General features: G+C 39.2%; 1 protein-coding gene across 5 annotated transcripts in view; it reads left to right on the forward strand.

The window, feature by feature from the left end:
- The first annotated feature begins 350 nt into the window (after positions 1 to 350).
- The window catches only part of FSHR (follicle stimulating hormone receptor), a 166,546-nt gene continuing 139,241 nt past the window's right edge, over positions 351 to 27,655 (forward strand). For all 5 annotated transcript variants that reach the window (XM_028104017.2, XM_088026205.1, XM_028104019.2 and 2 more), the window contains exon 1: positions 351 to 502. In XM_028104017.2, the coding sequence (XP_027959818.1) occupies positions 351 to 502 (152 nt within the window). The remainder of the gene's footprint in view (positions 503 to 27,655) is intronic.

The raw sequence follows: 27,655 nt of genomic DNA on the forward strand, positions 1-27,655 counted from the left end.
TTTCTTGAAGAGAGAAGTGATCAGCAGGGACACTTCTATGGTATAATTAATGTAAACTATTCCAGACATGCATCAAGGTTCTATTTCCTGTCTTCCTTGGGTCAGGGTGGAAGAAATCCAATAGAGAAGGATAAGGGAGTAGCTTATCTTGCCCCGGAAATCACTACTGACACGCAGGAATTTTGCTATTTGTCTGGAAGTGACCCCCCCCAAAAAAAAAAAAAATCCCCTGCTGGGTCACGTGACCCTGGCAGATCTCTTCTCATAAGGGCGCTGTGTGGAGCTTCTGAAATCTGTGGAGATTCTTCTCTGCAGATGCAGGAAGAAAGCAGGTGGATGGATGAATAAGTATGGCCTTGCTCCTGGTCACCTTGCTGGCATTCCTGAGCTTAGGCTCAGGATGTCATCATCGGATCTGTCACTGCTCTCACAGGGTTTTCCTCTGCCAAGAGAGCAAGGTGACAGAGATTCCCTCCGACCTCCCCAGGAATGCCGTTGAACTGTGAGTATCAGAGGCAGCGGGAACAACGGTGGCACTGGATTTGTGTGTTGCATGCTATTACTATTTTCACATTAGGCTGATAACTGTCGGGCTGAACTATTTCTGCCCTGACCAAAGGCTTGAGTAAAACAGACTCCCCCAGTCTAACATCCCCGCTTGCAGCTCTCCCAGGATCTTAGAGTTTGTCTCAGCAGCTGCCAGAAAAGGGCAATGTGGAAAGCTCAATGCAAAGGCAAAAAGAAGATGTTTGAGTCTTTTCAACACATTTGCTCTTGGGTTCCATACTGTCTTTGGTGGAATTGGAAAAGTAAAACTAAGAAAAACTAGAAACTTTTTTTTAAAGATTTTTTTTATTTTTTATTAGAGAGAGAGAGAGAGTACAAGCAGGGGGAGCAACAGATAGAGGGAGAGGGAGAAGCAGGCTCCCTGCTCAGCAGGGAGCCCGACGTGGGGCTCAATCCCAGGACCCTGGAATCACGACCTGGGCCGAAGGCAGCCACTTAACCAACTGAGCCACCCAGGTGCCCTGAAAAACTAGAAACTTTAAAGACCTGGAATTGGAGGCAGAGAGACAGTCGTGATTTAAGTGGCATGTACAATGTGTCTCCTAAAGACGCTGAATTTCAAAAAGGCACGAGTCACTGTCATTTTGGAGGCACCAGCAAATAATTCCTGAACTGAGTGCTGCTTCCTGGGGAAACAGGGAGTTGGAGGAGAGGGGAAGGGGTGTGAAGAATGGGAGAAAGAAAAGGGGAGGCAGAGTGAGCAGGAAAAATATAGCATCATCTTTCCTACAGCTGGGAAAATGTGAGTCACAACTTCAGAATTTCACTGAACTATTTTAATAAGAAGTCGATGGACTCTGAGAGTTGGACAAGATCTTAGACATCATTTCACTGTATCTCTTCATTTTACAAATGAGCAATCTGGGGTCCAGAGACTCAAGAGATTTGTCTGATCTCTTACGAGTCAAGGCACAGCCAAAACGAGAAATCAGGTCTTTTGACTCATAGTCTACTGTTCTTTCCCCCAAACCCTATTCTGACTGTCCAATTTCTACTTCCCCTCAGTACGAGCAAGTGGTTAGGCTCAGAAGTTGTAGATATAGTCTGTGTATTTATTCCAAGGATTTTAAAGAGAAGCCATTATTCTGGAAGCCTGTTTCACTCTTGGTCCCATAAAGCTAAGGATGACTCTTATTTGACTTCAGAGTATGGTCAACTTTTCAGTTCACAATTACCAAAGCTACACTCAAACATGGTGGTGCCTTTCAGATTGTCACTCAGAGACAAATGGTCACACACTTGGTTAGTTACGCTTGCTACTTTTCCCCTGGACATCTCAAGTCCTCAGTTCCTATCCAGAGGCAGCTGCAGTGGCAGAGAAAATAACTAGTCAGCTTTGTGTTTTGGCTACATTGCTTCCAATAACACAACTATTCCTGATTATGGGGAAGAATGTGCCAATGCACAGTCTGGTTTATTAGGTCATCACAAACATAGGAGAAGGTCAATGCACCTGAGCTCCTGTAAGAAGCCACTTGCTCTTAAGCAACTTTGGAATAATTGCTTAACCCCTTCTGAACCTCAGGTTCCTGACTTCTAAAGTGGTTTTAATACAACCAGTTTGGTCGGATTAATTTTTTTTTAAGATTTTATTTATTTATTTGACAGAGAGAGAGATAGCGAGAGCAGGAACACAAGCAGGGGGAGTGGGAGAGGGAGAAGCAGGCTCCCCGCGGAGCAGGGAGCCCGATGCGGGACTCGATCCCAGGACCCTGGGATCATGACCTGGGCTGAAGGCAGACACTTAACGACTGAGCCACCCAGGTGCCCTGGTTGGATTATTTTTAACACTATAAGATACAGCTCCCTCACAAACATAGCCATTTCTACCTCTTTACTTCTTCCAATGTTTCTGGATGAGCCAAGCAGGGCCAACCAACTGCTAGAGCAGACAACCCCTAACAAGGTTTAATTTTAGGGTGATACTCATCCATCCTAAACTCCCTTCTGCACTGGGCCATCGACTTTCTGACATCTCTTTACCAGAAGAGAGATTTTTTTTTTTCGTTCTGCATAAAAAAACATGAAGAAGGAAAGAAAAGAAGGGAAGAAGGGAGGAAAAAAAAAAAAAAGAAAGAAAGAAAATCCATTCCCAAACCTCAAACCTCAGGAAGTATGTGTGCATAGTGTGGGAGGAGCAGGAGTATGATTTTTTAAAAATAATTCATACTAAGATATAAATGACTAAAACATGTCTCTGCCCAAGAGCACTTTGCAACTGAGAAAGACATTGTAGGAGAGCGTGTGTTTGTCACTCTTGACAAAGGCTAGCTCTGGGTGAACCCCTTCCTTAGGTGTATTATACTAGAGGACAAAGTTGCATAAAACTAAGAAGGGGAAAGAAAATATTTCCCTGTTATTGGCATCCCCCCGCACCCCACAAACCACCCAAGAGTGAGTACAGTTGCTTGAGAGTTTATCTAACCTTGAGAAGATTCTTTTCTCTGCACACTCATTCTAGAGTTCAGCTTTGCAATCTTCTGGGCAAGGTATATAGAGGAAATATATAAATGTTGTTTTAGTGGTTAGGTATAAAAAAATTATTTGAGGATATTTTTGAGGTTAGTTTGTTCATCATCGAAGAGCAGATAAAATGCCAAGTGAACTAGAACTCAGATGTTGAGTTAGAATGCAAGAACAATTATTTTTTTTTTTTAAGAACTGGATTGGGTTTATCTAGAACACTGGCAGAGGAAAGATGAAATGGCTTATTCAACTACATATTTCTAATTCACCTTGCAGTCTTCTGCATTTGGGTGTTGACTTTAATGATGATCACATCAGATGGAGGTAGACAGAATAGTCGGGCTTCAGTGAGTGAAACTGCTTAACCCATCAACACATCACAGGTTCATTGTTAGTCAGATTCACCCAGGGGTAAACAACAGCTACATCTTACCATGTACAATTTATCCTATCATTCCATCTACCTCGCAGCACTTTCATTTTATATATATGCCAGCTATCACAAGAGATTTCTAATTCCCAACCATCTGCCCATGTTAATATTAACACCAAAGCAACAGGAAAGCACCACCAACAGACAGGTACATTCCATTTACTGAAGGGCCCATACCATTTGCCTGAAGCTTTACACAAAATACTTTATGAAAATTTCACAACAGAACTGCAAGTTTGGTATTATTGCTCCATTTTTCACATGAGATAAACCAAGGAGCCCAAAAGTTCAATAGCTTGGATGTTGTCAGCCCTGTGGCTCCTAGATGGCACACCTGGAATCCAAACTTGAGCCTGGGTTCCTACCTCTTCTCTGTGCTGTGTTTAATGAAAGCCTCTGACTCCTTTCATTTGTTCCTCTTCAAACAAACAAAGATGTCCCTTAGAATTTGCCCAGAGGTCAGCAGTTTTTCAGTTAAGAGCCGGTAATAAATACTTTAGGCTTTATGGGCCATAAGTCTCTACTGCAAGTACTCAACTGTCACAGTTGTACGAAATCTGCCATGGACAAAACGGAAATGAATAAGCATGGCTGTGTTCCAACAAAAACTTATTTTCGCCTCTAAAATTTGAATTTTATATCATGGTCGCGTGTCACAAAATATTTTTTTTTTATCATGTAAAAGGTGAAAAATAGTCTTAGCTCATGAGCCACAGAAAAACAGAAGATAGGCCCACTTTGACCCACAGGCTATCTCTTAAGCCACTTCTGATCTAGACTATAGGTAAAAGCGGCTAAATCTTACTGGTCTAAGTGGGGTTGAGGCAGCCTGAAACAACATGGCACCATGGAGAAAGTACTGAACTAGGTGAGCTGGGGCAGGAATGGAGGGAAACCTAAGGCAATATTCATAGGCGGGCTTTTACTGTTTTTGACACGTCAGAGATGGTATAGTATAGTCTTTAGAATCCAAGAGACTCAAGTCCGAACGCAGGCTATGACTGCTCTACCACATGGGCTCTTGGCTGTATAATGGAAACTGTAATGTTAGCCTTTCTCAAAGAGTTTCTGTAAGGACTATATGGGACAATGATAATTTAACCCCTAGGGCAATGCCTCTCAGGTGGTGGTGGTAATGCTTGTCGTTGCTGTGGTCATCTGTCAAACACTAGGAAAAAAACACCACAGAGGGCATTCATGAGGACCAAATGGATCAAGAGGTATGAGAATGCTTTCAACAATTGATATAGAGATCTTTGTAACTCTGAGATAGTTTATAATCTCCTGCTTACTTAAGAATAATCTCCTCCTCCCCCCGTGGCTGGAGCACTTACTCTCTGTGCACTTACTTTCTGAGTAAGAAAATGTGTTCTTTTAGGCTTTCAATATTTGCCAAGAACTCAGGGAAGTTTCATTCTGACCACAGTCAGAGGAGTTTTGATTTGACTTATCCTAGAAACTCAGTTTCAACTGGAGACAGTCAGTGAATCTAGAAAGGACACTTGGATCTTGTTTTATTCTTCCTGGAGTTACAATTTCTAAGGAGAACGTGAAACACCCATTCAAAATCGGAAATTTTAGCTCTAAGTGACCGCACAGATACAGCTATCTTTTTCTTCAGCAGGGTCAGATGACCACAATACTAAGGGGAGAAAAGGGTCCACTGCTGGTCCCTGTTGACTCAGGGAGGTCTGCATTGAGATCTTACTATAGGCATGTGTTGACCCCTCTGTTCATATCAACTTCCTGTATCTCACTGCAATCTCAAATGACCCGCCCTTACTTTTAATTATCTAATTACATATTTTTTTTGTTTTAACTTCTCCCTTTCCCTTTTATTCCTTGTTTTGCTGCTTTGGTTTAGATCACTCTCCTTATTCCAGAATCACAGATTATTGTTTAGCTAGGAGCTACTTTAGTCTTTCCTTAGTTCTGAGGGATGTATCAGCACTGTGGGTCAAAAGGGAAGACTTTTACTGTGCCAATTAAGTTCTGTGATCTTCAAAAGGGAAATGGAGCTTTAGATGTTTGTAAACAAGTTTAATTGTGCATTTTTCTTCCTCTGAAAGCATATTCTGGGATTAACATTCTGCAGAACACACTCTAAGAAAGGCTACTCCAAAGGTTGGTCTATCCAACACCAGCCACCAGAATGAATCCCTTGTCAAGTCTGAACTGCAACCTGGACCTCCTGACTCCCAATTCAGTGCTCAGTATCAGCTGCAGGCAAATCTTGGGCTGGGTTTTCAGGGCTTTATGCCTAAGAAGCTGCTGTTTAAGAATGTAGTGTTTCTCATAAAGAAGATGGTTACGAAGACTATAGCCACGTGGAAACTGGTGTTACTTAGACTGAGGGGATGAAAGGAAAGATTAAAACAATGGATTACAAGACTAGTAAAAACCACTCCTGACTTCTGGATTTGTTGAGTATCGATGGCTCACTTTCTTGATTGCCCATATCCAATCAGTTTTATATACTCCCTTCATATTGCTACTACCAGTAATTCTTTTTTTAAAAGATTCATTTTATTTATTTGAGAAAGAGAGAGAGCGTGCACATGCGAGTGGGGGAAGGGGCAGAGGGAGAGGGAGGGAGAGAATCTCAAACAGACTCCCCGCTGAGTGTGGGGCCCAACAGGGGGCTTGATCTCACAACCCTGAGATCATGACCTGAGCAGAAATCAAGAGTCAGAAGCTCAAACGACTGAGCCACCGAGGTACCCCATCAGTAATTCTTTCTTTATTGCTGTCATCAGTTTGGGTCCTGAATATCTAAAGCCAGGATTGTATAATTATGTCCTACTTTATCTCCTTTTATCTCCAGTTGACTCCTCAGTCAATTGATCTCTCTCTTCTCCAAACCAGCCTGCACACCGTCATTGAATTTTTCTCCATAAAATACCATTGCCACGAAGTTATGATTCCCCCATTCAAAAATCACTCAATGGCTCATTTTTCTGACTGCCTCTCACTGCCCTCCAACAGGAGCCGTCCACTCTGCAAGGCTGAGGAAGACTCGCTCTTAAGCTCAGTTTGTACATTTCTGCCTCCCTGTGTCTTCATGTTCCGCCTCCTGTTTATACTAGCCTCAGTTTCTTCTTTCTTGCCTCTTGAAATCCTACCTACTTATCATCATCTTGCTCCAAGGCTGCCTCCTTAATGAAGTCTTCCCTAACCACTTCATCTTTATTTAATCTGAATGCTAGTACAGTTCATTTCACACTTACTTTCTTAATTTGTCCTTATTTTTTCATTTGTGAAAATTTCTTTTGTATTCTTTATTGTGACGGGTTCAATGCAATGTATGTTCTGTGCCCTCAATTACATGTAGAACAAATGATACAATAAATCAGGGGGAATTACATCTGTGTATTTGCTCCATTCCTCAGTACTAAGGAAAAGATTCTTATAAAAGATGATCATTGCCCTCCCTGCGGTGAACTACTATAGGATTTGATAGTTTTCTTATTTTCCTTGCCTTTTTTATGTGTTTGTTTTAAGAAAATGCCTGTATATCATTCTAGAATCAATTAATCTATTCAGAAAAATACAAAGATCAGAAACAAATCTCCTAAGTTAAAAAGTTGAACATTCTGTATTCTAAGCACGTCACTCAATTCTCCTGACATAAGTAATAGTACTTGCCTCTCTATACCTAACAAGAATATTGAAAAGATAAATGACATTGCCTAAACAAAATCACTTTAAGCCAGGCAGAAATGTTCAAAGAAGTATAATTTTTGCCAATTAAGGTCAGATTCCAAACCCTGAATGTGAGGTTTCCTGTGCTCCCCAGATGTGCTTTGATTACTGTAGTTCTATCTGGATATCAAACCAAACGTCCCACTGTGAAGCTTACCCCTGGTGCCCATATCCACACACTCCTACTGTCTTGTTTAGATATTTCTTTGAAAGAAACAAACAGCACAGTTTTCATGCTAATGAATACACAATCCTTTCTCTCAAAACAAAATCTTGCACCTACTTTAGTGAGAAACGGTATATGTATGTCCAACATTTGGAATTTAATTGGGCTGGGGGTAAGGGAGGTTTATATTCCCTGTGGAGGAATTGGAAAAATGACTAAAGGGAGAGCTCTATAATGCAGTACCTTGAAAGGGAAAAAGTCGAAATTATATTGCAGGGAAAGAATCCTTTAAAATACAAGATGAACTCTACCCTGAGAATTGGCTGAGAGCTATAATTTAGAGTCATTATCAGCAATTGAAGAGTAGGGGTTTGAGACAGCAAAATTCCACTAGCTTGGTGATGATAAAATCCCTTGTTTACCCTAAAGGTGAGAGCTGTCCTTCCTCACCCAAGTCCTCTACCAAAGAAGCCTAAGCTTCAGAAGCAAGACATGTTGGCAATAAATGGGAAATTCATTTAACTTTTGATTATCCCTCCCCACAGCCATTAATTGGGTTATCTAGTCACTATGGTTGATTGGACTATACTTTTTTTAAAGCTGTTAGATTTAGACTCTCCAATTTAGCTTTATTTTGACTAGACTCTAGCTTATATATCCCACAGGGTCAGCTAGGAAAGAGAGTAATTATTTTTAATTGCTTAGGATCTGATTATAATGAGATCTGAATGTTTGTTCTTAATCTGACTTCCCCCTGAAATATCTCAGAGCATGTTTTGTGTCTTTGACCTGAACATGTCATTAACTTGTTCTTTCCTATGGGATATGCCAACTGATCTAAAATCTTCAAGTGATGTGCAAAAAAATAAAAATAAAATAAAGTAACCAAACCCTGGCCAAAGCCTTGAACTCAATGATATTTTTAGCCTTAGGAGTAGCTTGAGTCCACTCTTTTCATCACTTCTCCCAGACCTTTTCGGCAAGAGCTTACACTGAGCTTTTACAGAATGCTATGTTAGAAATAGTGGAAAATAGTATGAGCCAATTTCTGTATCCCCCTAATGCCAAGCTTGATGAAAACCTCTATAAAATAGTAACGCAAAAAGCTCAGCTTAGTTTAAGCGAACTAAGTTAAGAGAGATTAATAGAGGGCAGCAGAAAGAAAATTCATCAGTACATTGGTAGAAACTTGAAGTAAAATAATGCCAAAGTTTCATTCAATTCTAAAATGCTTCGATGTGACAAACATCTTCAGGCACCAATCTTCCCAAAGCCAATAAGCTTCTTCTAGGTCTCAGAGTCCAGCAGGTATGTAATTCCTCAACTCCTGTGATTTCAGTTGTGGGATTTTGGGGGGTAGGGGTGGGAGTAGGCTCAGTAGACAGTTTTGTTTTGAAATACAGCATGGGAAACCTCACACAGATACCCCTCTCTCTTGTTATTTTCAATTTGCAAAGGGGTTTTAAACAAAGATTTGTGGGAGATCCCATCATCAGATGAGGGCTGATGGGAGGCCACGGAACATTTCATCCACAGTCCTCCCAGAAGAAGAAGGGCATGAAAAAGAAAAGCCCCTCATAAGAAAGGGCCACAGCCTGGAACATTAGATTTTTCAGGAGTGGCTCCAGTTTAAAATATTCTGTCCCTTCTGAGAAAGTTTCCTAAATTTTGGTTCAGGTGACAGATCACATCCCTGGAAGACAGGCTTGCCTCTACTTGTGTGTTCCTTACTCTCACAGTAACAGTTTCTAAACGGTTTCTGTGCCTTCCATCATCTGCCCTCCCAGCTCCTGGCTCTGAGCTCTTGCTCTCATTGAATTCCCCTGTGGGCTCTAATATCCAGAGTCAGGACAAAAGTCCCAAGTCCTAAGTTGGACATTAAGGTCTCCTATGTTTTGGCCTCAGATTAGCTCTCCTGTCCTGTCTCTCATCTTCCATGCCCTTAATTCTTTCCCTCATACACTATTTTCTATTCCCAGATAGGTCTTCTATTCTCCTACCCAATACTATTATCTTCTCCAACCTCAAGTATGTTACTTCAGTATTACTCAGTTTTTGAGACCAAAGTAAAGATGCTCATTTTTCATGGTTTTCTTTCAACAGCAAATATTTGATTATATTTGTACAAGGCACTGTATTAGGCTCTCAGGGAAAAAAGGAATCAACAGGGGAGCTGGCAAAGAGAAGAACACCAAAGAAATAATGACAATACTGTTTATCCTCACTTTTACCCACAAAAATCAAAATCCCTGCTGGGAACCCAGAGTAGTCATTGTCCAACTCGGTCATTTGACAATTACTTGCAAGTTGCCATCTGAAATCACAGGTTGTGTGAACTGGAAGAAACGGATGCCCAGTCAAATCTAGTGAGAAGATGCTTGCGTGCTTCGTGCCAGAGACAAGTGGGTGAGAAGCTGGGCATCTGCCTGTCCCATCTAGATTTGCCCTTCTGACCACCTAGGGTTGATTTCAGGAGTTAGGCAGGGCCACTTCCACAGCAGTCTAATCTTTAAAAGGTCAGAAAATCGTAGCTTTATTTTTCAAGGAGAACGCGGACCTCAAATAAAAGAGAATGGCAAATGAACACCAGCAAATGTATGGTAAGGTGTAATTGACTGATGTCCAAATATTTAAATGTGACTAGAAGTTTTCAAATTGTGAAAATGCAAGGGACCGGGTCCTGTGAATTGAGATAGAAGAGAATAATACAGAAGGTGGAAAATGGCACCAAAAGGGAAAACTTAGTCTGCACTGTTTTCTTTGCCAACTTTATAATTTTCCCCAAAGCGGCTGTGTTCACGAATGCTATTATGTGGATACCAGGAGAGAGTAGGTTGAAGGAGTATATAAATCAACAGACTGTGTATGCCAGCTTCCCCCGGAGAAGCTGAGTGTCGTCTCTGAAATCTGGTAATCATATAGACTTAGTCTCGACAAAGCCCCGATGTCTCTTCTGAAAATGACACAACTTAAAAATTTCAACTTTGGCAAAAGGGGGACGCTAAGAAGGAATTCTTCAGTGTTCCTGAACTTGTAAGCAATTTTCTTTTTGTGTGAATTTCAAGCTGTTTTGCATGCCTATGTTAGCTTTAGAACTGAAAAACAAAGTGAATGAAAAAGAATGATCACGCCATCCTCAGGTAACTCCTGAGCAAGTATCAAGAGTCAGTCCAAACCCTTGCCACTGCCATACACCCACCAAAGGTAATCTCTGGTCAAGGCCAAGAACAAAAGAAACCTTCATTTAATTGGTGTTTGTTTTGTGAGCAAGCTGTGTAGAATTTCTCTAAGCAAATATATGGGAGGTGGGGGAGAGACTGGAAAATGCAACAAGAAATACATTTTTAATTTCAAAAACAAACTGAAAAGGCAATGAAAGCAAATATGACAAAATGGTGAACAGCAAAGGGGTCATGTGAGATTCCACATACAGTAGCAAAATTGCTTATCAGGACCCTGAATGTGAAAATCTGTTGAGCTCCTTCAGTAAGAACATACAGTCTTGGAATGGCATCCGATTCCTCCAAACATATACTAGAGACAAGAGGAAAAAGAACAAACAGTTATGATAGCCAGATAGGAAATTTACAAAGTAGCTCTGGAAGCAGAGCTCTCCAGTAAGATTCCAGGGGAAGAGCAAAAGCATAAAAGGAAGCAAGGAAGGACAGAAGAAAGGAGGGAAGGAGTAGGAAAGAGGGAGGGAGGGAAGGAGGGAGGAAGCAAGGGAAAGACACAAACAACTGGCTGTTATTAAGATAGGAAATCGCTGAGTCAGTATCTAAATCTTGACTCTTGGGTTGGTCAAATTCCCTGGATAAGATTTTCCCAAGCTTCTACCCGAAGGGTGAAGCCCTATGCCAGCATTCTGGTAGCTAAGGAAAAGGGCTAGGGCCTCAGCCGCCATCAGTATTCTCGGGGGTCCTCCAGTCCAGAAACTATCTATTCTACTCTCTGTTAAGAATAAACCTTTGCTGTTTTGCTCTGGGGGACAGAAGCACTTGCCTGACTGCTCCCAGTGGGAAGTATGGCTGCCTCTTCATCTTTCGACCAATCCTCTTTAGTTAGCCACCTGACCCTGTTTCCTCCCCACTCCCACTTCCAGGGACACCAATGCCTCCAATTCCTGAGTGTTTTAGGGACCGTGCGGTGTGAATCACATCGGTTTAGGATTCCATTTTCTAGAGTCTGCCAAGTCAGTACTTCTCCAACTTTAATGTGTAAGCAAATCAGAAGAATATATTGGGAAAATTCAGATTCTGGTTCAGTAAGGCTGCGGTGGGGCCTGAAAGTCTACATTTCTCACCAGCTCCCAGGAGGCTTTGTGGGTTTATAAAAAGCCTTTAAAAAAACGGCTTACTGTCTTCTCAGTGGGATTTCAAGAGGAAACGGACTGTTATTTAGTTATTTGTTTACTATGCCATCTCTTCTCAGGAATCTCCACTCATTATTCAACCCACTCAATCTGGCTCTCTTCCCAAAGGAACCACTGAAAATTTTCTTGTCCTAGGTACCAATAAACTTCTCTTTATTTTCTGTATGTTTTATACTGTGGTTATATCATTTTTCAAATAAAAAATAAAAATTTGAATATAAGAGGAATGCCACACAATTGAGGTGCCAGACGTAATCAATGGCCACTCCCCTATCCACATGTTACATGCCTCTCAGGAATACTCCACACAGTTGACCATCCTCTTGCTTGAAAGTTTTCTCTTTGAACTTCCAGGTTCTGTGACACCACACTAGCCTTCCCCCTACATCTCATGCCAGACCTGGATCTGTGCTGAGTTCTTTACTGCTGCCCCATCTTTAAATGTTGGAGGTCCCCAGACCTCATCTGGACACTCTTCTCTCATGCATCTGTATACTCTCTGCAAGGATATCATCCAGTCCGTGGCTTTAAATACCACTTCACCTACAATTAAAACCTCTTCATTAAGCACCAGGCAAGTGATATCCAGCTGAAACCTTGACATCCCCACTTAGATCCCTTACTGGCATCTCTAAACCAAACAAGTAGAAAATAGTACAATTAATCACTTTCCCTAAACCTCTCAGAATCTCCTCTCGCAAGCTTCATCGTCTATAGAAATGCATCTATCTCCAGTCCCCACACACACCCAAATCTAATCTAACACCAAGTGCTAGAGATCTGGCCCCTAAAATATAGCACAAATGTCTCCATTTCTTCTCTTCCCTACTACCAGTCCAGCTCAAACCACCATCGTCCCTCACCTGGACTACTGCAGAAGTCCCTACCTCTTCTATCCCCTGGTTCCACTCAAAGCTACAATCCAGCCTTCACACAGCAGCTAAAGTTTTAAAGAACATGACATATAATTACTTAGAATTGCACTTGTAATAAAATTTTTTCAACCCATGTTTCATGTTACTTCCTATGGGAGGGACTGTTCTAGGTGCAAGAGATCCAGTATTGAGTAAAACAAACAAAATCCCTTCCTTGCTGGAGCTTCTATGCTTTGCCACAGCTACAAGGCACTCCATGACGATCTGACCTCTGCCTGTCTTTCCACAGGCATAGTGCATATCATGTACCACTTGCCCATCATTACTAATGTTAGCTACCTCGGGCTTCTTTCTGCTTTTCCAATACACCAAGCTCTTTCCCAACTTAAGTCTTTTTTTCACTTGCATTTCGTTGTCTATAATGTCTTCCCCCCCCCGCCCGCCCCGCCATTGTCTTTCATCTTTCCAGTGTCTACCAAAATGCTACCTCCTTAGAGAGGTCTTCCTTGACCACTCTGCTATAGCAGCAAACCCCTAGCCTAGTACCCTTTTCTTTCATAAGGTTACGGCAATTTGAGTGTTTTTAGTTACATATTTATTTTCACCCACTAGAAAGTAGAAGTAAAGTTTCACGATGGCAAGGATTCCAGCATGTAGAATAGTTCCTGGTACAGAGTAGATACTTAATACATACATGAATGAATCGAGGCACCTGGGTGGCTCAGTCGGTTAAGCGACTGACTCTTGATTTTGGCTCAGGTCATGATCTCAAGGTCCTGGGATGGAGCCCCATGTCTGGCTCCACGCTCAGCAGGGATTCTGCTTAAGATTCTCTCTCTCCCTCTCCCTCTGCCTCTGCCCCTCCCTGCTCAAGTTTGCACTCTCTCTCTCTCTCTCTCTCTCAAATAAATAAATCCTAAAACAAACAAATACATGAAGTAATAAATGACAGTCCCTTCAAGCAAGTAAAAACTAGAAGGAAACACCAAATTTAACAAACATCTAGGAAGTCCTACTATATCACCATGCTGTTTATTTCTCATACTATCTCACCAAACAGTCTTGTACTATAGCTATTACTGTTCCCATTTTGGAAATAAATGTAATTGAAGAACTAACCCAAAGTTATTTAGCTTCTCAGTGTCAGAAATGAAATTAATATTCCTGATAAACCTAATTTAAAGATGCCCAGTCTTTGTACTAAACATGAAAAAAAGACAAAGAGGCCCCCCTGTGCTCAGAACTTCTAAAGCAAAACAATCTAAACTCTTCATCTAAGCTTATACAGGTACAATTCTGGAGTTATCCATAATGTAAAACTTACATATTATCTTTTCTCTCAAATACAGTCAGCTCTCTGAGGGCCAGCATTCCATCCCTCTCCTGCAGCCATCCAGGGGTGGGTACTCAGTAACTACTCAATAGAAAGGACACACACAGACAGAAGATGAATGAGCAAGGTCATGAATAAATAGGAGGACTGAAAAGTAAATGTCAATGGCCATTTCCAGCGATAAATTGCAAAATAACCAGAAGTTGTCTAATAATGTTCAAGAGCCATTTAAGCAATTTGTGTATGCCTGTGAGAGAGATGATTAGTGGGGCTAACTCCCACTCTCTGTTGCCCTTTACACATTTTCTATGAAGACAGTCCCTCAGAAATAATTAACTGTCAGCAGGTTGAGTAGGTCATCTCCTGTAGGTATAAAGGCTTAACAAAAGTGAATGCTATGTGAAAATGGAGTGCTTGATGAAGGATTGGAGAGCTCTGTAGATACTCTCTAAACTGTCTTCATGCAATGAGAATGAACCTTGCCGATGTTACGAAATCTCCACAGAGTTTAAAAAAAAAAAAATTCTTAGTTATCTTATATGACCTCACGGCCTCTTCTCTAAAATTTCTTCTAGATTTGAGGAACTGTACTTCTGTTGTCTCATCCTGGATGTGGTTTGAATTCTGGGCCGACCTGCTCTAACTAGTCCACATCTTATGTAATATGATTTGGAAAGCACCAAGCCAGCTCAGTTCACCCACAGTATCTCCCCTGATACTTGTTGCAATGCCACCAGTAATAAAGTAATTCTGGGAGCCTTCAATATTTCCTTAACTTCTAAGACTCTGCAGTTGAAATATAAAATCCTCTTGGAAGAGAAATATCTTGGCTTTTGAAGGCTAGCCCTTTGCTCTAGCATTTTTCAAAATATATTCCTTTAGAAAATACATACTTTAGGAAACTCTGATTTAGTGAGATGTAGCTAACCAAGATTATGCTTTGGCAAATGGGCCTCCATACATACCCAGAGGAGCTGGAGAGTTGAGAAAGGTAATATATACAACTCAATGTATGTGGTAGACACCAAAAACTATTTCCCCTCTTTTTAAAATTCTGTCAAGTCTTCATCTGTGCAAATCTGCTTTGCTCTTCAAATCAGAGAATTTTTATGCTAAATGAACTTTGGAGACCGTACACTTCCTCTCTCCCCTTGTTTTAGGAATGAAAAATGAGGCAGAGCAAGATGAAAGTACTTGCCTAAGGTCATGTCGGTAATTAAAGGTATTGTCTAGCCTCTATTTCCAAAGCCAAAAACCCTAAACCCACAATTTACAAGTTTCTATGTCTGGCTTCCTGATAAAACATACCTCTCTACTCCCACAAAGAACAGACAATCCTCCACCACCCCCTCTGCCTCTCCTCAAGCCCAAGGGAACACCTTCCAGATATTATGAGCATTAGAATTCTACTGCTATTTTCCTTTTACCTTTGCCTGCTTTTGAAAAACACCATTATTAAGATAGAACACAAGCACACAAGTCATTCAAAGTATAAATTCCAGTGGTCTTTAGTATATTCACAGATATGTACAACCATCACCAGAGTCAATTTCAAAACATTTTTATTACCTCAAAGAAAATCCTTTATCCTTCAGCTATCACTCTCCTCCCTACCCTCTTCCACCCAGACTTGAACAACCACTAATCTACTTTCTGTCTCTAAATTTCTCTATTATGGACTTTTATATGGATGGAATTATATGAGGTCTTTGTGACCAGCTTCTTTCACTTAATATTTTCATGATTCAGTCAAGTTATAATAGGTATTAAAATTCCATTCTTGTTATGGCTGAAAAATATTCCTTTGTATAGATATATCACATTTTGTTTGACCATTTGTCTGTTGATGGACATTTGGATTATTCACCTTATGGCTATTATAAAAAATTCTACTTTAAACATTTGTGTATAAGTTTTTGTGTGGACATGCATTTTCATTTTTCTTGGTATATACCTAGAATTGGAATAGTTGAGTCATATGGTAACTTGATGTTTAATACATTGGGGAACCACCAAACTGTTTTCCAAGGTGGCTGAGCCATTTTACATTCCCATGTGTGAGATGCCTATTTCTCCACATTCTCGTCAATCCTTGCTGTTACCTGACATTTTTTATTCTAGCCATCCTAGTGAGTAGGAAGTGATATCTCATTGTGGTTTTGATTTGTATTTCTCTTATGAGCCGTGATGTTGCACATATTTTTATATGCTTACTGGCCATTTGTATCTCTTCTTTATTGAATATCTATTCAGATTCTTTGCCCATTTTTTAATTGGGCTGTCTTTTTATTATTGAGTTGTGAGAGTTCCTTGTACATTCCAGAAACAAGTCCCTAATCAGATGTGTAATTTGCATATTCGGCCCAATCAGTGAATTGTCATTTTACTTTCTTGATAGTATCCTTCGAAGTACAAAGGTTTTAATTTTTATAAAATCCAATATATATTTTTAAACCTTTGTTATCTGTGTTTTGGTATCATATCCATATCCAAAAATCCCTTGCCAAATTCAGGGTCATAAAGATTTACTCCTATACTTTCTTCTGAGAGTTTTAGAGTATTAGCTCTTACATGCAGACCTTTGACCCATTTGGAATTAATTTTTGTATATGGTATTAGGTAATTGTCCAACTTCGTTCTTTTGCACGTAGATAACCAGTTGCCCCAGCACCATTTGTTGAAAAGACTACTCTTTCCTTATTGAATGGTCTTGGCACCTTTGTTGAAAATTAGCTGACCATAGAGGCATAGATTTCTTTCCAGGCTCTCAGTTCTGTTCCATTGATCTGTATGTTTATCCTTGCGTAAGTACCACACTGTCTTTCTCAGTATTGCTTTCTTGTAAGTTTTGATATCAGGAAGTACGAGTCCTTTAATTTTGTTCTTTTGCCGGATTGTTTGGTTTGTATTTCCTTATGAATTTTAGAATCAACATGTCAATTTCTACAAAGCAATGAGCTGATTCTGATAAGAGATTGTACTGAATCTATAACTCAGTTTGAGGATTATTGCCATCTTAATGATGTGAAGTCTGATTCATAAACATGATGATTTTCCATTTATTTTGATCTTCTATAATTTCTTTCAGTGATGTTTTATAGTTTTCCAAGCTACACATTTTTACTTTTTATTAAATTTACTGTTTTTTATTCTTTTTGATACTTCAATGAATGAAATTGTTTTAATGTTATTTTCAGTTTGTTCATTACGAGTATATAAAAATACAACTGAATTTTATGTATTGATCTTGTAACCTGTAACCTTACTTGAACTCATTTGTTAGTTCTAACAGGTTTTTAGTTGATTCTATAGGATTTTTCTATAGACAATAACATGTCATCTGTGAATGGAAATATTTTTCACTTCTTCCTTTCTACTCTGCATGTCTCTATTACTTTTTATTGCCTACTTACCCCACCTAGAATCTTCAATACAATTTAAAGTAGAGGTAGCAAGAGTACACATCCTTGTCTTGCTCCTGATCTTGGGGAAAAGCATCTAGTTTTTTTACCATTAAGTATGATGTTAGCTATAGATTTTTCATAGATGCACTCTATTGTGTTGAGGAGGTTCCCTTCTATTCCTAGTTTGTTGAATATTTTTTTATCAAAAAAGGATGTTGGATTTTATCAAAACCTTTTTATGTATCAGTTGAAATATATAGTTTTTCTTATCCTTTTGCTATTATGTATGACATTATAACATTGGGATGTTAAACCAACTGTGCATCCTTGAGATAAACCCTACTTAATCACCATGTATAATTCTTTTTACATGGATTTGGTTTGCTAGTATGTTCTTAAAGGATTTTTACATCCATACTCCTTTGAGAAATTGGTCTGTAGTTCTCTTTTCTTGTGATGTCTGTCTGGTGTTGATATGAAGGTAAGACCTCACTCATAGAATGAGTTGGGAAATGTTCTCTTCAAATTTTTTAGTAGATTTCGTGAATAATTGGTATTAATCCTTCCTTAAGTATTTGATAGAACTCAGTAATGAAGCCATCTGGGTATGGAATACTCTTTGGGTTTTGTTGTTGTTGTTTTTTTTTTTTTTTTTCTAACTACTAACTCAATCTCTTTACTTCATATAGATCTGTTTGGATTTTCTATTTCCTATTGAGTCAGTTTCAGGACTTACACCTTTCTAACAAATTTCTCAATTATTCTAAGTCATCTAATTTGTTGATGTACACTTATTCATAGCATTCCTTACTATGACCATAAAGTCAATGGTAATGTCCCTTCCTTCATTTCTGATTGTAGTAATTTGGTGTCCTCTCTTTATTTCTCGGTCATTCTCACTGAAGTTTGCCCATTTTTTGAAATCTTTTCAAAGAATCGGCTTTAGTTTTCATTTTTTTCTATTCTCGCCTTCATTAATTTCTGCTGTACTCTTTATTATTTTCTTGCTTCTCACTTTAGGTTTACGTTGCTCTTCTTTTTCCATTGTCTTGAGGTGGAAGTTTACTTATTTAACGTCTTTTTTTAATATAGACATTTACAGCTATAAATTTCCCTAGAAGAATTGTCTTAGCTATATCTCACAAGTATTACTATCCTATGTCTTGATTTTCATTCACCTCAAAGTATTTTGTTTCTCTTTTTACTTATGATACATTGGCTATTTAGTAATACATTCTTCAATTTTGGCATATTTTTGAGTTCCCGGTTTTTTTCCTGTTATTGATTTCATATTTCATTCCACTGTGGTTGGACAACATACTTTATTTCTAACTTATCAAATTTATTGAGGATGTTCTTTATGGCCTAGCATATGATCTACCCTGAAGAATGTTCTATATGCACTGAAGAAGAATCTGTACCTGTTGTTGTTGAGTGTTCTGTACATGTCTGTTAGATCTAATTTTTAATAGTGCTGTTCGAGTGTCCTATACAGTTGTTGACCTGTCTAGCTGTTCTATCCATTATTGAGAGTAGGGTTTTGAAGTCTTCAACTATTATTATTCAATCTTCTATTTCTCCCTTAATTCCTGTCAGTTTTCATTTCATGTATTTTGGTGCCGTGTTATTCAGTGCATATATGTTTATAATTGTTATATCTTCCTGATAATTGAAACTGTTATCCTCATAAGATATCCCTCTTTATGTCTTACTAACATTTTTTGTTTTCAAGTCTCTTACCTGATATAAGGATAGCCACTCCAGCTTTCCTGTGGCTGCTCTTTAAAAGACATATCTTTTCCAGTATTTTTACTGTCGATCTATTTTTGTCCTTGAATGTAATCTGTTTTCTTTAGAATATATAGTTAGGTCGTGTTTTTTATATCCAATTTGACAATCTCTGTCTTGTAATTAGGTTGTTTAATTCATTGACATTTAATATTATTGACATAGTTGGATTTATATCTGTCATTTGACTTTTTGTTTTCTATATGTCTTTTTTGTTCCTCTATTCATCCTTCACAACTGTCTTTCATATTAAGTGGATCTTTTCTAAAGAGCCTATTAATTTCTTTAATGATCTCTTTCACTATGTTTTTGAGATTTTTTTAAAAGCAGTTGCTCTAAAGTTTACCATATATCCCTTATCAGAATCAGCTTTGAGTTTATGTTAGATTAATTCCAGAGTAAGAGGAAGAATGAGAGAGAGAATGTTACACCTATAAAGCTCTATTCCTATCAGTTACAAGAAAAAAAGAAAAAATATATGCATTTGTGGAATCTTTTATAATTACATAATTACCTTTATTAGTGCTTTGCTTGTGTGGATTTGATTTACCATCTAGGGCCACTTGCTTCAGCCTGGATCAATTCCTTTAGTTTTTCTTGTAAGGCAGGTCTGCTACCAACAAATTCTCTCAGTTTTTACTTATCTTGGAAAATATTTTGCCTTCATTTTTGCAAGATAGCTTTTCTAGATATAGTACTCTTGGTTGACAGGTTTTCTTCCTCTGAGCACTATAAATGTGTTATCCCACAATCCCAGGCCTCCATGAGGAGTGAGCTGCTAGTTTTATTGAGGTTCTGTTGCAAGTAATGTCACTTTTTCTTTTGTTTTCAAGGTTTTTCTCATTTTCTTTGACTTTAAGCATTTTTACTGTAATGTATCTGTTTATGGGTCTCTGTGCATATATCCTACTGGAGTTTATGGAGCTTACTAACTGTATAGGATATTGTTTTTCAAAATATTTGGGAAGTTCTTGCCCATTATTTCTTTAAATATTTTTTCTTCTTCTTTTTCTCTCTCATCTTCTGTACTCTCATTACACACATATTGGTGTCCCTTCTTTGGGCTCATATTTCTCTAAGGCTCTTTTCATTTTTCTTCATTCTTTTTCCTCTCTGTTCTTTGGTTTGAATAATCTCTATTGATCTATTTTTTCTAATTCTTCTGCAGATTTAAATCTACTGTGGAGACGCTCAAATTTTTAAAAAACATTCATTCACCGGTACTGTTGAACTCTAAAATGCATATATTTTTAAATAGTTTCTCTTTATTAATATTCTCAATTTGATGCGACATTGTCATTGTACTTTATGGCCTTCATCATGCTTTCTCTTACTTTTTTGAACATATTTATAATAATCATATAAATGACTTTGAAATCTTTTTCTGTTAAATTTGGCATCTTGTCACTCTCGGGGTCAATTTCTATTGCTTGCCTTATTTTCCAGCAAATGGGTCACACTTCCCTGTTTTTTTGTATGCCTCATAATTTGAGGCTGGAAATTTGATACTTTAGAAAAGATACTGTAGCATTCTGGGTACTGATTCTCCCTCCATGGCTTGCTATTTGTTTATTTAGTGACTGCCTGGGTGATTTTAGTCAAAGACTCTAGTGTTCTCAGGGAGGCACAGCTCTGCATATACCCACAGTCACCCTGGGAGGAAAGTGGTAGTGGGAGGGCTCTCTTTCACTTTTCCCTGAACACAACAAGATGTTAACCTGTACGACTTGCAAGCTGACAATGTTATGCTTTTCAGCAATTCCCTGGAGACCTAAGTTTCTTTACAGACTAATCAAACTGTGGCTCCTACAAAGAAATCATTTCTGAGGTCAGTGTTTGATATTTGTTCTGACCCTGAGAGGGCTTCTTCCAGCTGTCTTATTTTCCTAGTTCTTTCTGCAAACTAGCCAGACTACATTAGATACTTATTAGATCCATGAATCTCCCAATTGCCTTTTACCACATCTCTACTGGTTTTGAGAATGCTCTTAGGCTTAAACTGCTCCATGCTCCGTTGCAAATGAAGTCCGTTCCTTTGGGAAGAGAATACCAGATATCTGTTTTGTAGTCTGCTTTCCCCCTACCTCCCTAGACAAAATCTCAGTCAAGGCACTGGAACCAGAAGTGGATTCAATGGCAACTTCTCTCTGAGATCCTCCTTCTAGGAGTTAAGGACTTGGTGAAAGATAGGGTAGCCACCTAAGATCCTCTCAGTTTGATTCTTCTCCCATGGAACCACCACCCCATGTGCACAGGCAAGAGCTATTGGGGACCCAGAATTCTCAGCAGGCTACACCCAAGATGGAGCATCTGACACATAAGTGTGGCTTGACGAGAAGATAAAAGCCCCACTTCCTAACTGCATTTGCCAGGACATAGCCTCAGCAACAGGCACCTGGAGACAGAGTAAGATATGCTGAAGTCCTGCTCCTCTGGGCAAGAGGGTCCTCCAGCTGGAGCTGGAAGGAGAAGGAACCCATGTTCTTGGCTGCAACAATCTGGAGTAGTCTCTACCTTTCTGAGATGGGAGACAAGAGAAGAGGAGAGAAAAGCAATGATTTGGGTTTAAATGCTACAGACTCTTGCCTTTTTCATAGGTTTTCTTAAATACATGTTTCCCTCTTTGCTCTTTGCCCTTAGGAGCATTTCCAAAGGCGCTGAACAGTTTTTGTTGTTGTTTCCTTTGTTTTGATTATTTTCACCAGTTTCACTACAGAGCAGGTCAGCATAGCTCCTCACACTGTCATGCTCAAAGTCTATCTCACCACTATGTTCTTGACCAGGCAAAACAGAGGGGGAGTGGGTTGTTGAAGAAAGCAAGAAAGCAGTCTGGTATACCAGGATTATCATCCCTGAGGTTCTTTGTGTGCCCTTGAACAAAGGGAACAGTTGGACAAGCCAGGAGGAAATAAATGTTATCACAGTGAGGTTTTTCATCCCATTTTTTACTTTAATGTTTTCCATGTGCATTATTAGTTTTAAATAATTCAGTACGCCTGTCCTAAATATTGGTCTGGTGAATGGTAATGGCTCTATCACCTGCAAAGTAAGGCCACTAACAACTGCTTTTCCTGTCAAGCCTAACTGTTTTTTAAAAACTGTGATATGGTGTGCAAAGCAGGTGGAAATACAATTACAACTGAAAGGATGCTTCCCAGGTCTGCTTCAGTTTGTTAGATCACAGGAAAAGAACAGATTTATTTTCTCCTGAGCAGAATAGAGACAAAATGACCTTCTCCCTGTGTATTTACAGTCCTGACCATTTGACTTAAGTAATTTCAGCAACAGAGAGCAAGCAGTGGTACCAGACAGAAAACAAGCCAAGAGATTATCAAAACCTAGAGTTCAGCATCTTCACAGAAAAATCGTTGAGACCCTAAACCAAGCAGTACATCATGCACAACCTGCTACTCCAGCAACACACCTTTATTGAACACTTACTGTGTATACAGCCATTTGCTGGGATAGAAGAGCCAACAATGCAGCCCTGACACATGAACTCTTAACGTAGCTGAAGAGGGTAAACGCACACACATACACATTCACAGAAAAAGAGAAGGCTTTTCATTTTATCATGTGATGACATAAGAATAGAATAAGCAGAACAAAATTGGAGCACAGTTTAAGTTCTTTGAAGGGACGAATCCCTATGCTTGGGATTAAACATAGGGCACTTCCTTGAAAAGCTGACACCTGTGCTAGATATTTTTAAAAGCTTAAAGTATATGGTACACTAAAGGAGAATGCATGGTAAGTGGGAAGAACACCTGGAGAGTGAGGCACAAAGCAGCAAATCAAAGAAAGGGTTTCTTCTCCTGAAGGAAACAGTATTGCTGCTAAATCAATTTCGTTTCTAGAAATGTGCCAAGGATACACTCAGGTGAGGGTGGGAGAAAATTGGAGCATTTCCATTCTAGATCTTCAAATTCAAGAAATATTATCTAATAGGAAGAAAATGAAGTTCTCTCTTAACAATCTGTGGAAGTTTGGGTAAAAAGGACCAAGATGGAAAAAAAAAAAAAAGGACCAAGGTATAGTTCATAGAAACTGTTTGGGTTGCAATAAAAGGCTTCAAAAATCTCCATAACTGAATTTGGAACAGATTAGACCCTGCCTTAGTTTGTAGTTAAGAAATACAAATTACTTAAGTCACTTGAAGTCTTTTCAAACAGAATTAACTTTTTATTCATTTATTTGTTTCAAGTGCCTGGAGTGGGGAAGAGCTGAGATCATATTATGCCCGGAAGATCTTTGGATCTAAAGCCATATGTTTCTAAAATAAATAATTCCTTCAGAGAAACTTATTTAAACATTCAGTTAATTTATTCTTTTACAAAGTAAATAGGCTCCAGTTAGATCTAGGCAACTTTTCCTAGAATTAAGCTGAATTTACCATTTTGTTTGTTGATCCCCAACTTTAAAAAAAAGAGAGATGAAATGAATGAATGATTATAGAAAAATAAATTCAAAGATGTTTCAGACATCCTGCCTCCCCATTTACTGTACTTTTCTAACTCTGCCTTCAAGATAAGCAATCAAAATCGGCTACTGATCTGCAACCCATCTAATTTTGTCTTTGTCTTACTCTAAGTTGTCTCCCTTCCAACAATCATTATGGGAAAATCAATTCCTTCTGACTAAATAGAAAATCCCAGTCTTTGTTTATTTTGTTGTTGTTTGTGCCCTGCAATAGCCACCCTCTTGTTTTCAGCAAAGTTGAATAACTTGTCTGCTACAGCCTCCAGGGAAGATGTGTCAGCCTTTAGGAACCGCCCCCCACCCCTTGAGTAGGAATAATTAGTACCACTTACATATCAGAACTGCATTTCCCAGCAACTGGAATTGGCTAGATGTTGTTTACATCTAGATTGTTTAAAGGAAAAGTCCTTTAAACCCCTAAAGGGATAGCCTTTCTTATTTTCTCTCCACTAAGAAAGATGTGAAGCTACAGAAAGCATTCATATTTGTAAAACCCTTAAAAACAAGGATTCTCATGCCTTGTTTCTGACTTAGGTCTGGCAAGTATTATAGATGACTTAGACCTCAGGAGATATTTTTGAATAAATGAAATGAATGAGTTGCACTAAATTCAATTGACAAGATGAACTGAATTGGATTAGATCGGATTGGAATGAACTGAATTGAGCTTCTCTGGACTGACAGAGTAGCTATCATGAAAGTAGAAGGAAGATCAAGGTGTCCCAAACCCCAGCTAATCAAAACCAGAACTTAGAACGATAAGGAGTCCTCCTAGCTTTTGAGAAGAATGAAGTTAAATGATTTTGCAAAGACAATAGCAAAGTGGGAGTCAGCTGAGACTCCAGACATAATAACAATACACTCAAATAATTGGGCTTACATGTATTGAGTACCTACTATGTGTGCCAAGTGTTTCACTGTATTATCTCATTTATTCCTGAGAGTAACCAGGCAGGCCAGGCCTCATTATTATCCTCACTTGCAGATAAAGCAACCAGGCATAAAGCAATTAAACAACTTGCCCAAGTAGCAGATCCAGGAGTGGACCCCAGAAGCAAGACCGCATGACTCTTGATCATTTCAAGACATCATGCGGGGGGGGGGGGGGCGGGAAAGACATCATGGGGAATGGAGGAAGAGAGTTTGTAATATAGTTGAAATTAAAATTTTAAAAAAGGAAATACCATTTTAAGAAAATGGAGAAAGAGAAGAAAGGACTATTGTTTCTTCTCCTGAGGACTTGAAGTTATAAACCTGTTCCAATCTCCTTTTTTAAAACACTTTTATTTTTTTTTAAAGATTTTATTTATTTATTTGACAGAGAGATAGAGAGCACAAGTAGGCAGAGCGGCAGGCAGAGGGAGAGGGAGAAGCAGACTCCCCGCAGAGCAGGGAGCCCAATGCGGGGCTTGATCCCAGGACCCTGAGATCAATGACCTGAGCCGAAGGCAGACACTTAACCGACTGAGCCACCCAGGCGTCCCTAAAACACTTTTAAAAAGCCAAATTTCACATCTCTTGGGTTACCTGAAGTTAGACCTTGGTAGATATGCCAGATATATTGTACTGAGCCTTATAGGTATGTCAAGGTTCTAATTTCTGGGAATGCCATAAAGTAAAGCCTTCTTAAAAATAGTACATAATTTCATATTTATATTTTTCTATCCTTTACATTCCAAAACAGCCCCATAATGTTGAAAATGTTCAACTAGGGTGCCTGGGTGGCTCAGTCATTTAAGCAACTGCCTTTGGCTCAGGTCAGGATCCCAGAGTCCTGGGACTGAGTCCCACATCGGGCTCGCTGCTCAGCAGGGAGTCTGCTTCTTCCTCTGTTCCTCACCCCACTCTCGTGTTCTCTCTCACTCTCTCTCTCAAGTAAACAAAACCTTAAAAAAAAGGAGAAAGAAAATGTTCGATATCTTAGGACTCAGAGACCCTAGTCAATGCTGGACACCATGCTATGCCCTCACCTCCAGATGGACCAGGAACCCTGACATGGCATTATCTCCCTGCCCTGCATACCAAAGTCCTATTCACCTGTGAATTTTCTGTTACCATTAGTGAAGAGTAACCAAATGCCTCCACTGAGCCTGGCACACAGAGGTATTCTAATCATCCTATTAGAATCAGAACTACCCAAGTGATTCTAATTATTCACTACTTTAGTTCTGACCATCTGAGCTCTTTAGATCCTGAACAAATAGAACTCATTACAGATGGTTTTGTAGGCCACTTAGCAGTCTCTGCTCACTAAGAATCAGATGGGAATCAAGCCATCAGGGATGGCTACAGATGCAGAGAGGCAAATGATGACTCCGAGTCCTCAGATGTGAATGATGGACTTATTTTGAGGTGTGAGGCAGAGGCCAGTCACAGAATAACGCCCAAATCTAGCATTTGCAACCTAGTAGATGGCAGTGTCATTTACTGAGTTATGTGAAGAGCAGACTGGCAGAGGATGGGTAGAGTAACAACAAAAGTAAAGTTTGGGACATGAATTTGACATGAGTTTGAAACACATGAGTGAAGATACGAAGCAAACTGATGAATTTTCTAGAAGATTCAGGTGCTCTAACCACCATGTGGGATGAGAACATGAAATTAGGATTGTCATGTCACGTTCTTAATGAATCCAAGCTATTTTCTAGTAGTTTTTAGTTTTATCTGTTTATTACCAACTATAAATTGCCAACCCTAAAAGAAATTGCTACTGGAATTGATGTTCTCTGGTCTATAGTCTCTTCAATCTGTTTTCCATCTTTCTGAAAAAAATTGATCGTTACTTATTACTCTCCAGTCTTCTGATACCACTCCTGTTCATAATTCTTCAAAGATGAAGCAGTTTCCTCTTCATTTACCCAAGTCTTTCCAGAGCCTTGAGATACTACCCTTCTGTGTAGGGAAGTAGAAACTCAACTGAGGCAGCTCGCTCTTCCCTTTCTCTCCTCTCATATATACTGAACTTCACTTCCAATATGACAAAAGACTATTCAACACTCTCCAGGACTATTCTCCATGATTGAGAAGGTAGAAGTCAAATAGGAATCACTTACTTCTGTGTTCTCTTGTTATCTCCCAGTGTTACAGTAGCAGCGGGATTGATCAGTAATTCCTGTCCTGAATGCAGATGGAAAGTCTTCTTTGTAGGTCTTAACATTTTTTCCAAGCCCCAACTTTCTCTAGGATTTAGGTTCCTGTCATTCTTTCATCTTTACTTGTGATTTTGGGTTCCTTTCTTTTGTATAGTATGACCTTTAACGCAATGTTTTTCAAGATGTTTTCTCAGCCATTTTTCCATCTGTTCATATGTGTGTGAGTTTAATATCCTCTATAAATACTTTTAATTTTATTATTATTACTTAACAAAATGTTTCCATTCATTCATTCAACAAGTATCTTTTGAGCATGCACTGAAGTAGTTACTGTGAAGGACAAAAAGACTAACCAGACAGAGATCTGAGTTTAGGAAGTTAACAAGCCAGCATGGGAGTAAGCCATGTACAAATCACAGGTGCCACAAGAGATAGAAGTCTTGTGGGAATTCAGAGAAGGAATATACTACAGGCAGCATTTGTGGATGACATGGAGGATCAGAGAAGGAATGTTTCATGGCATAGATGGCAGTAGACCTGCACCTTGAATAATTTAGATAAGGGAAGATGAAGCGTGTGGGGGGGGGGGGAGGGGGGTGGCCTTTGTTGAGGGAGAAGCAGGGTATTTCAGAAGTAATAAAGAGAATATTATTGAGAATCAGTCTTTTAATACGGGAAATGTAAATGTATTTCCTTGTTCCATTCCATTTCTTATTCCTTCCTTTCTTTCCCCCTGGTGCACATTTCTTGCAATTTCTTATCTATATTCCTTTACATTGTCAGATATTTCAATTATTTTTGCCACCTTAGGACTCCTTTTCACCCAAGATTATTACTTTCCACCTTTCCCTATCTCTATTTTCTTTGAGTTCACCCAGACCATCCTTGGTTGCTCACCGTTTCCCTGCCAGCTTGACAGAGGTAGACAATCTCTCTCTCTGGTGAATAGAGAAAACAGAGATAAAGGATGGACACCTC

The sequence above is a fragment of the Eumetopias jubatus genome, unplaced genomic scaffold (genome assembly GCF_037043125.1).
Source record: "Eumetopias jubatus isolate StellerSeaLion01/CBP00866 unplaced genomic scaffold, mEumJub1_p1.0 scaffold_9, whole genome shotgun sequence".
Classification (NCBI taxonomy): domain Eukaryota; kingdom Metazoa; phylum Chordata; class Mammalia; order Carnivora; family Otariidae; genus Eumetopias; species Eumetopias jubatus.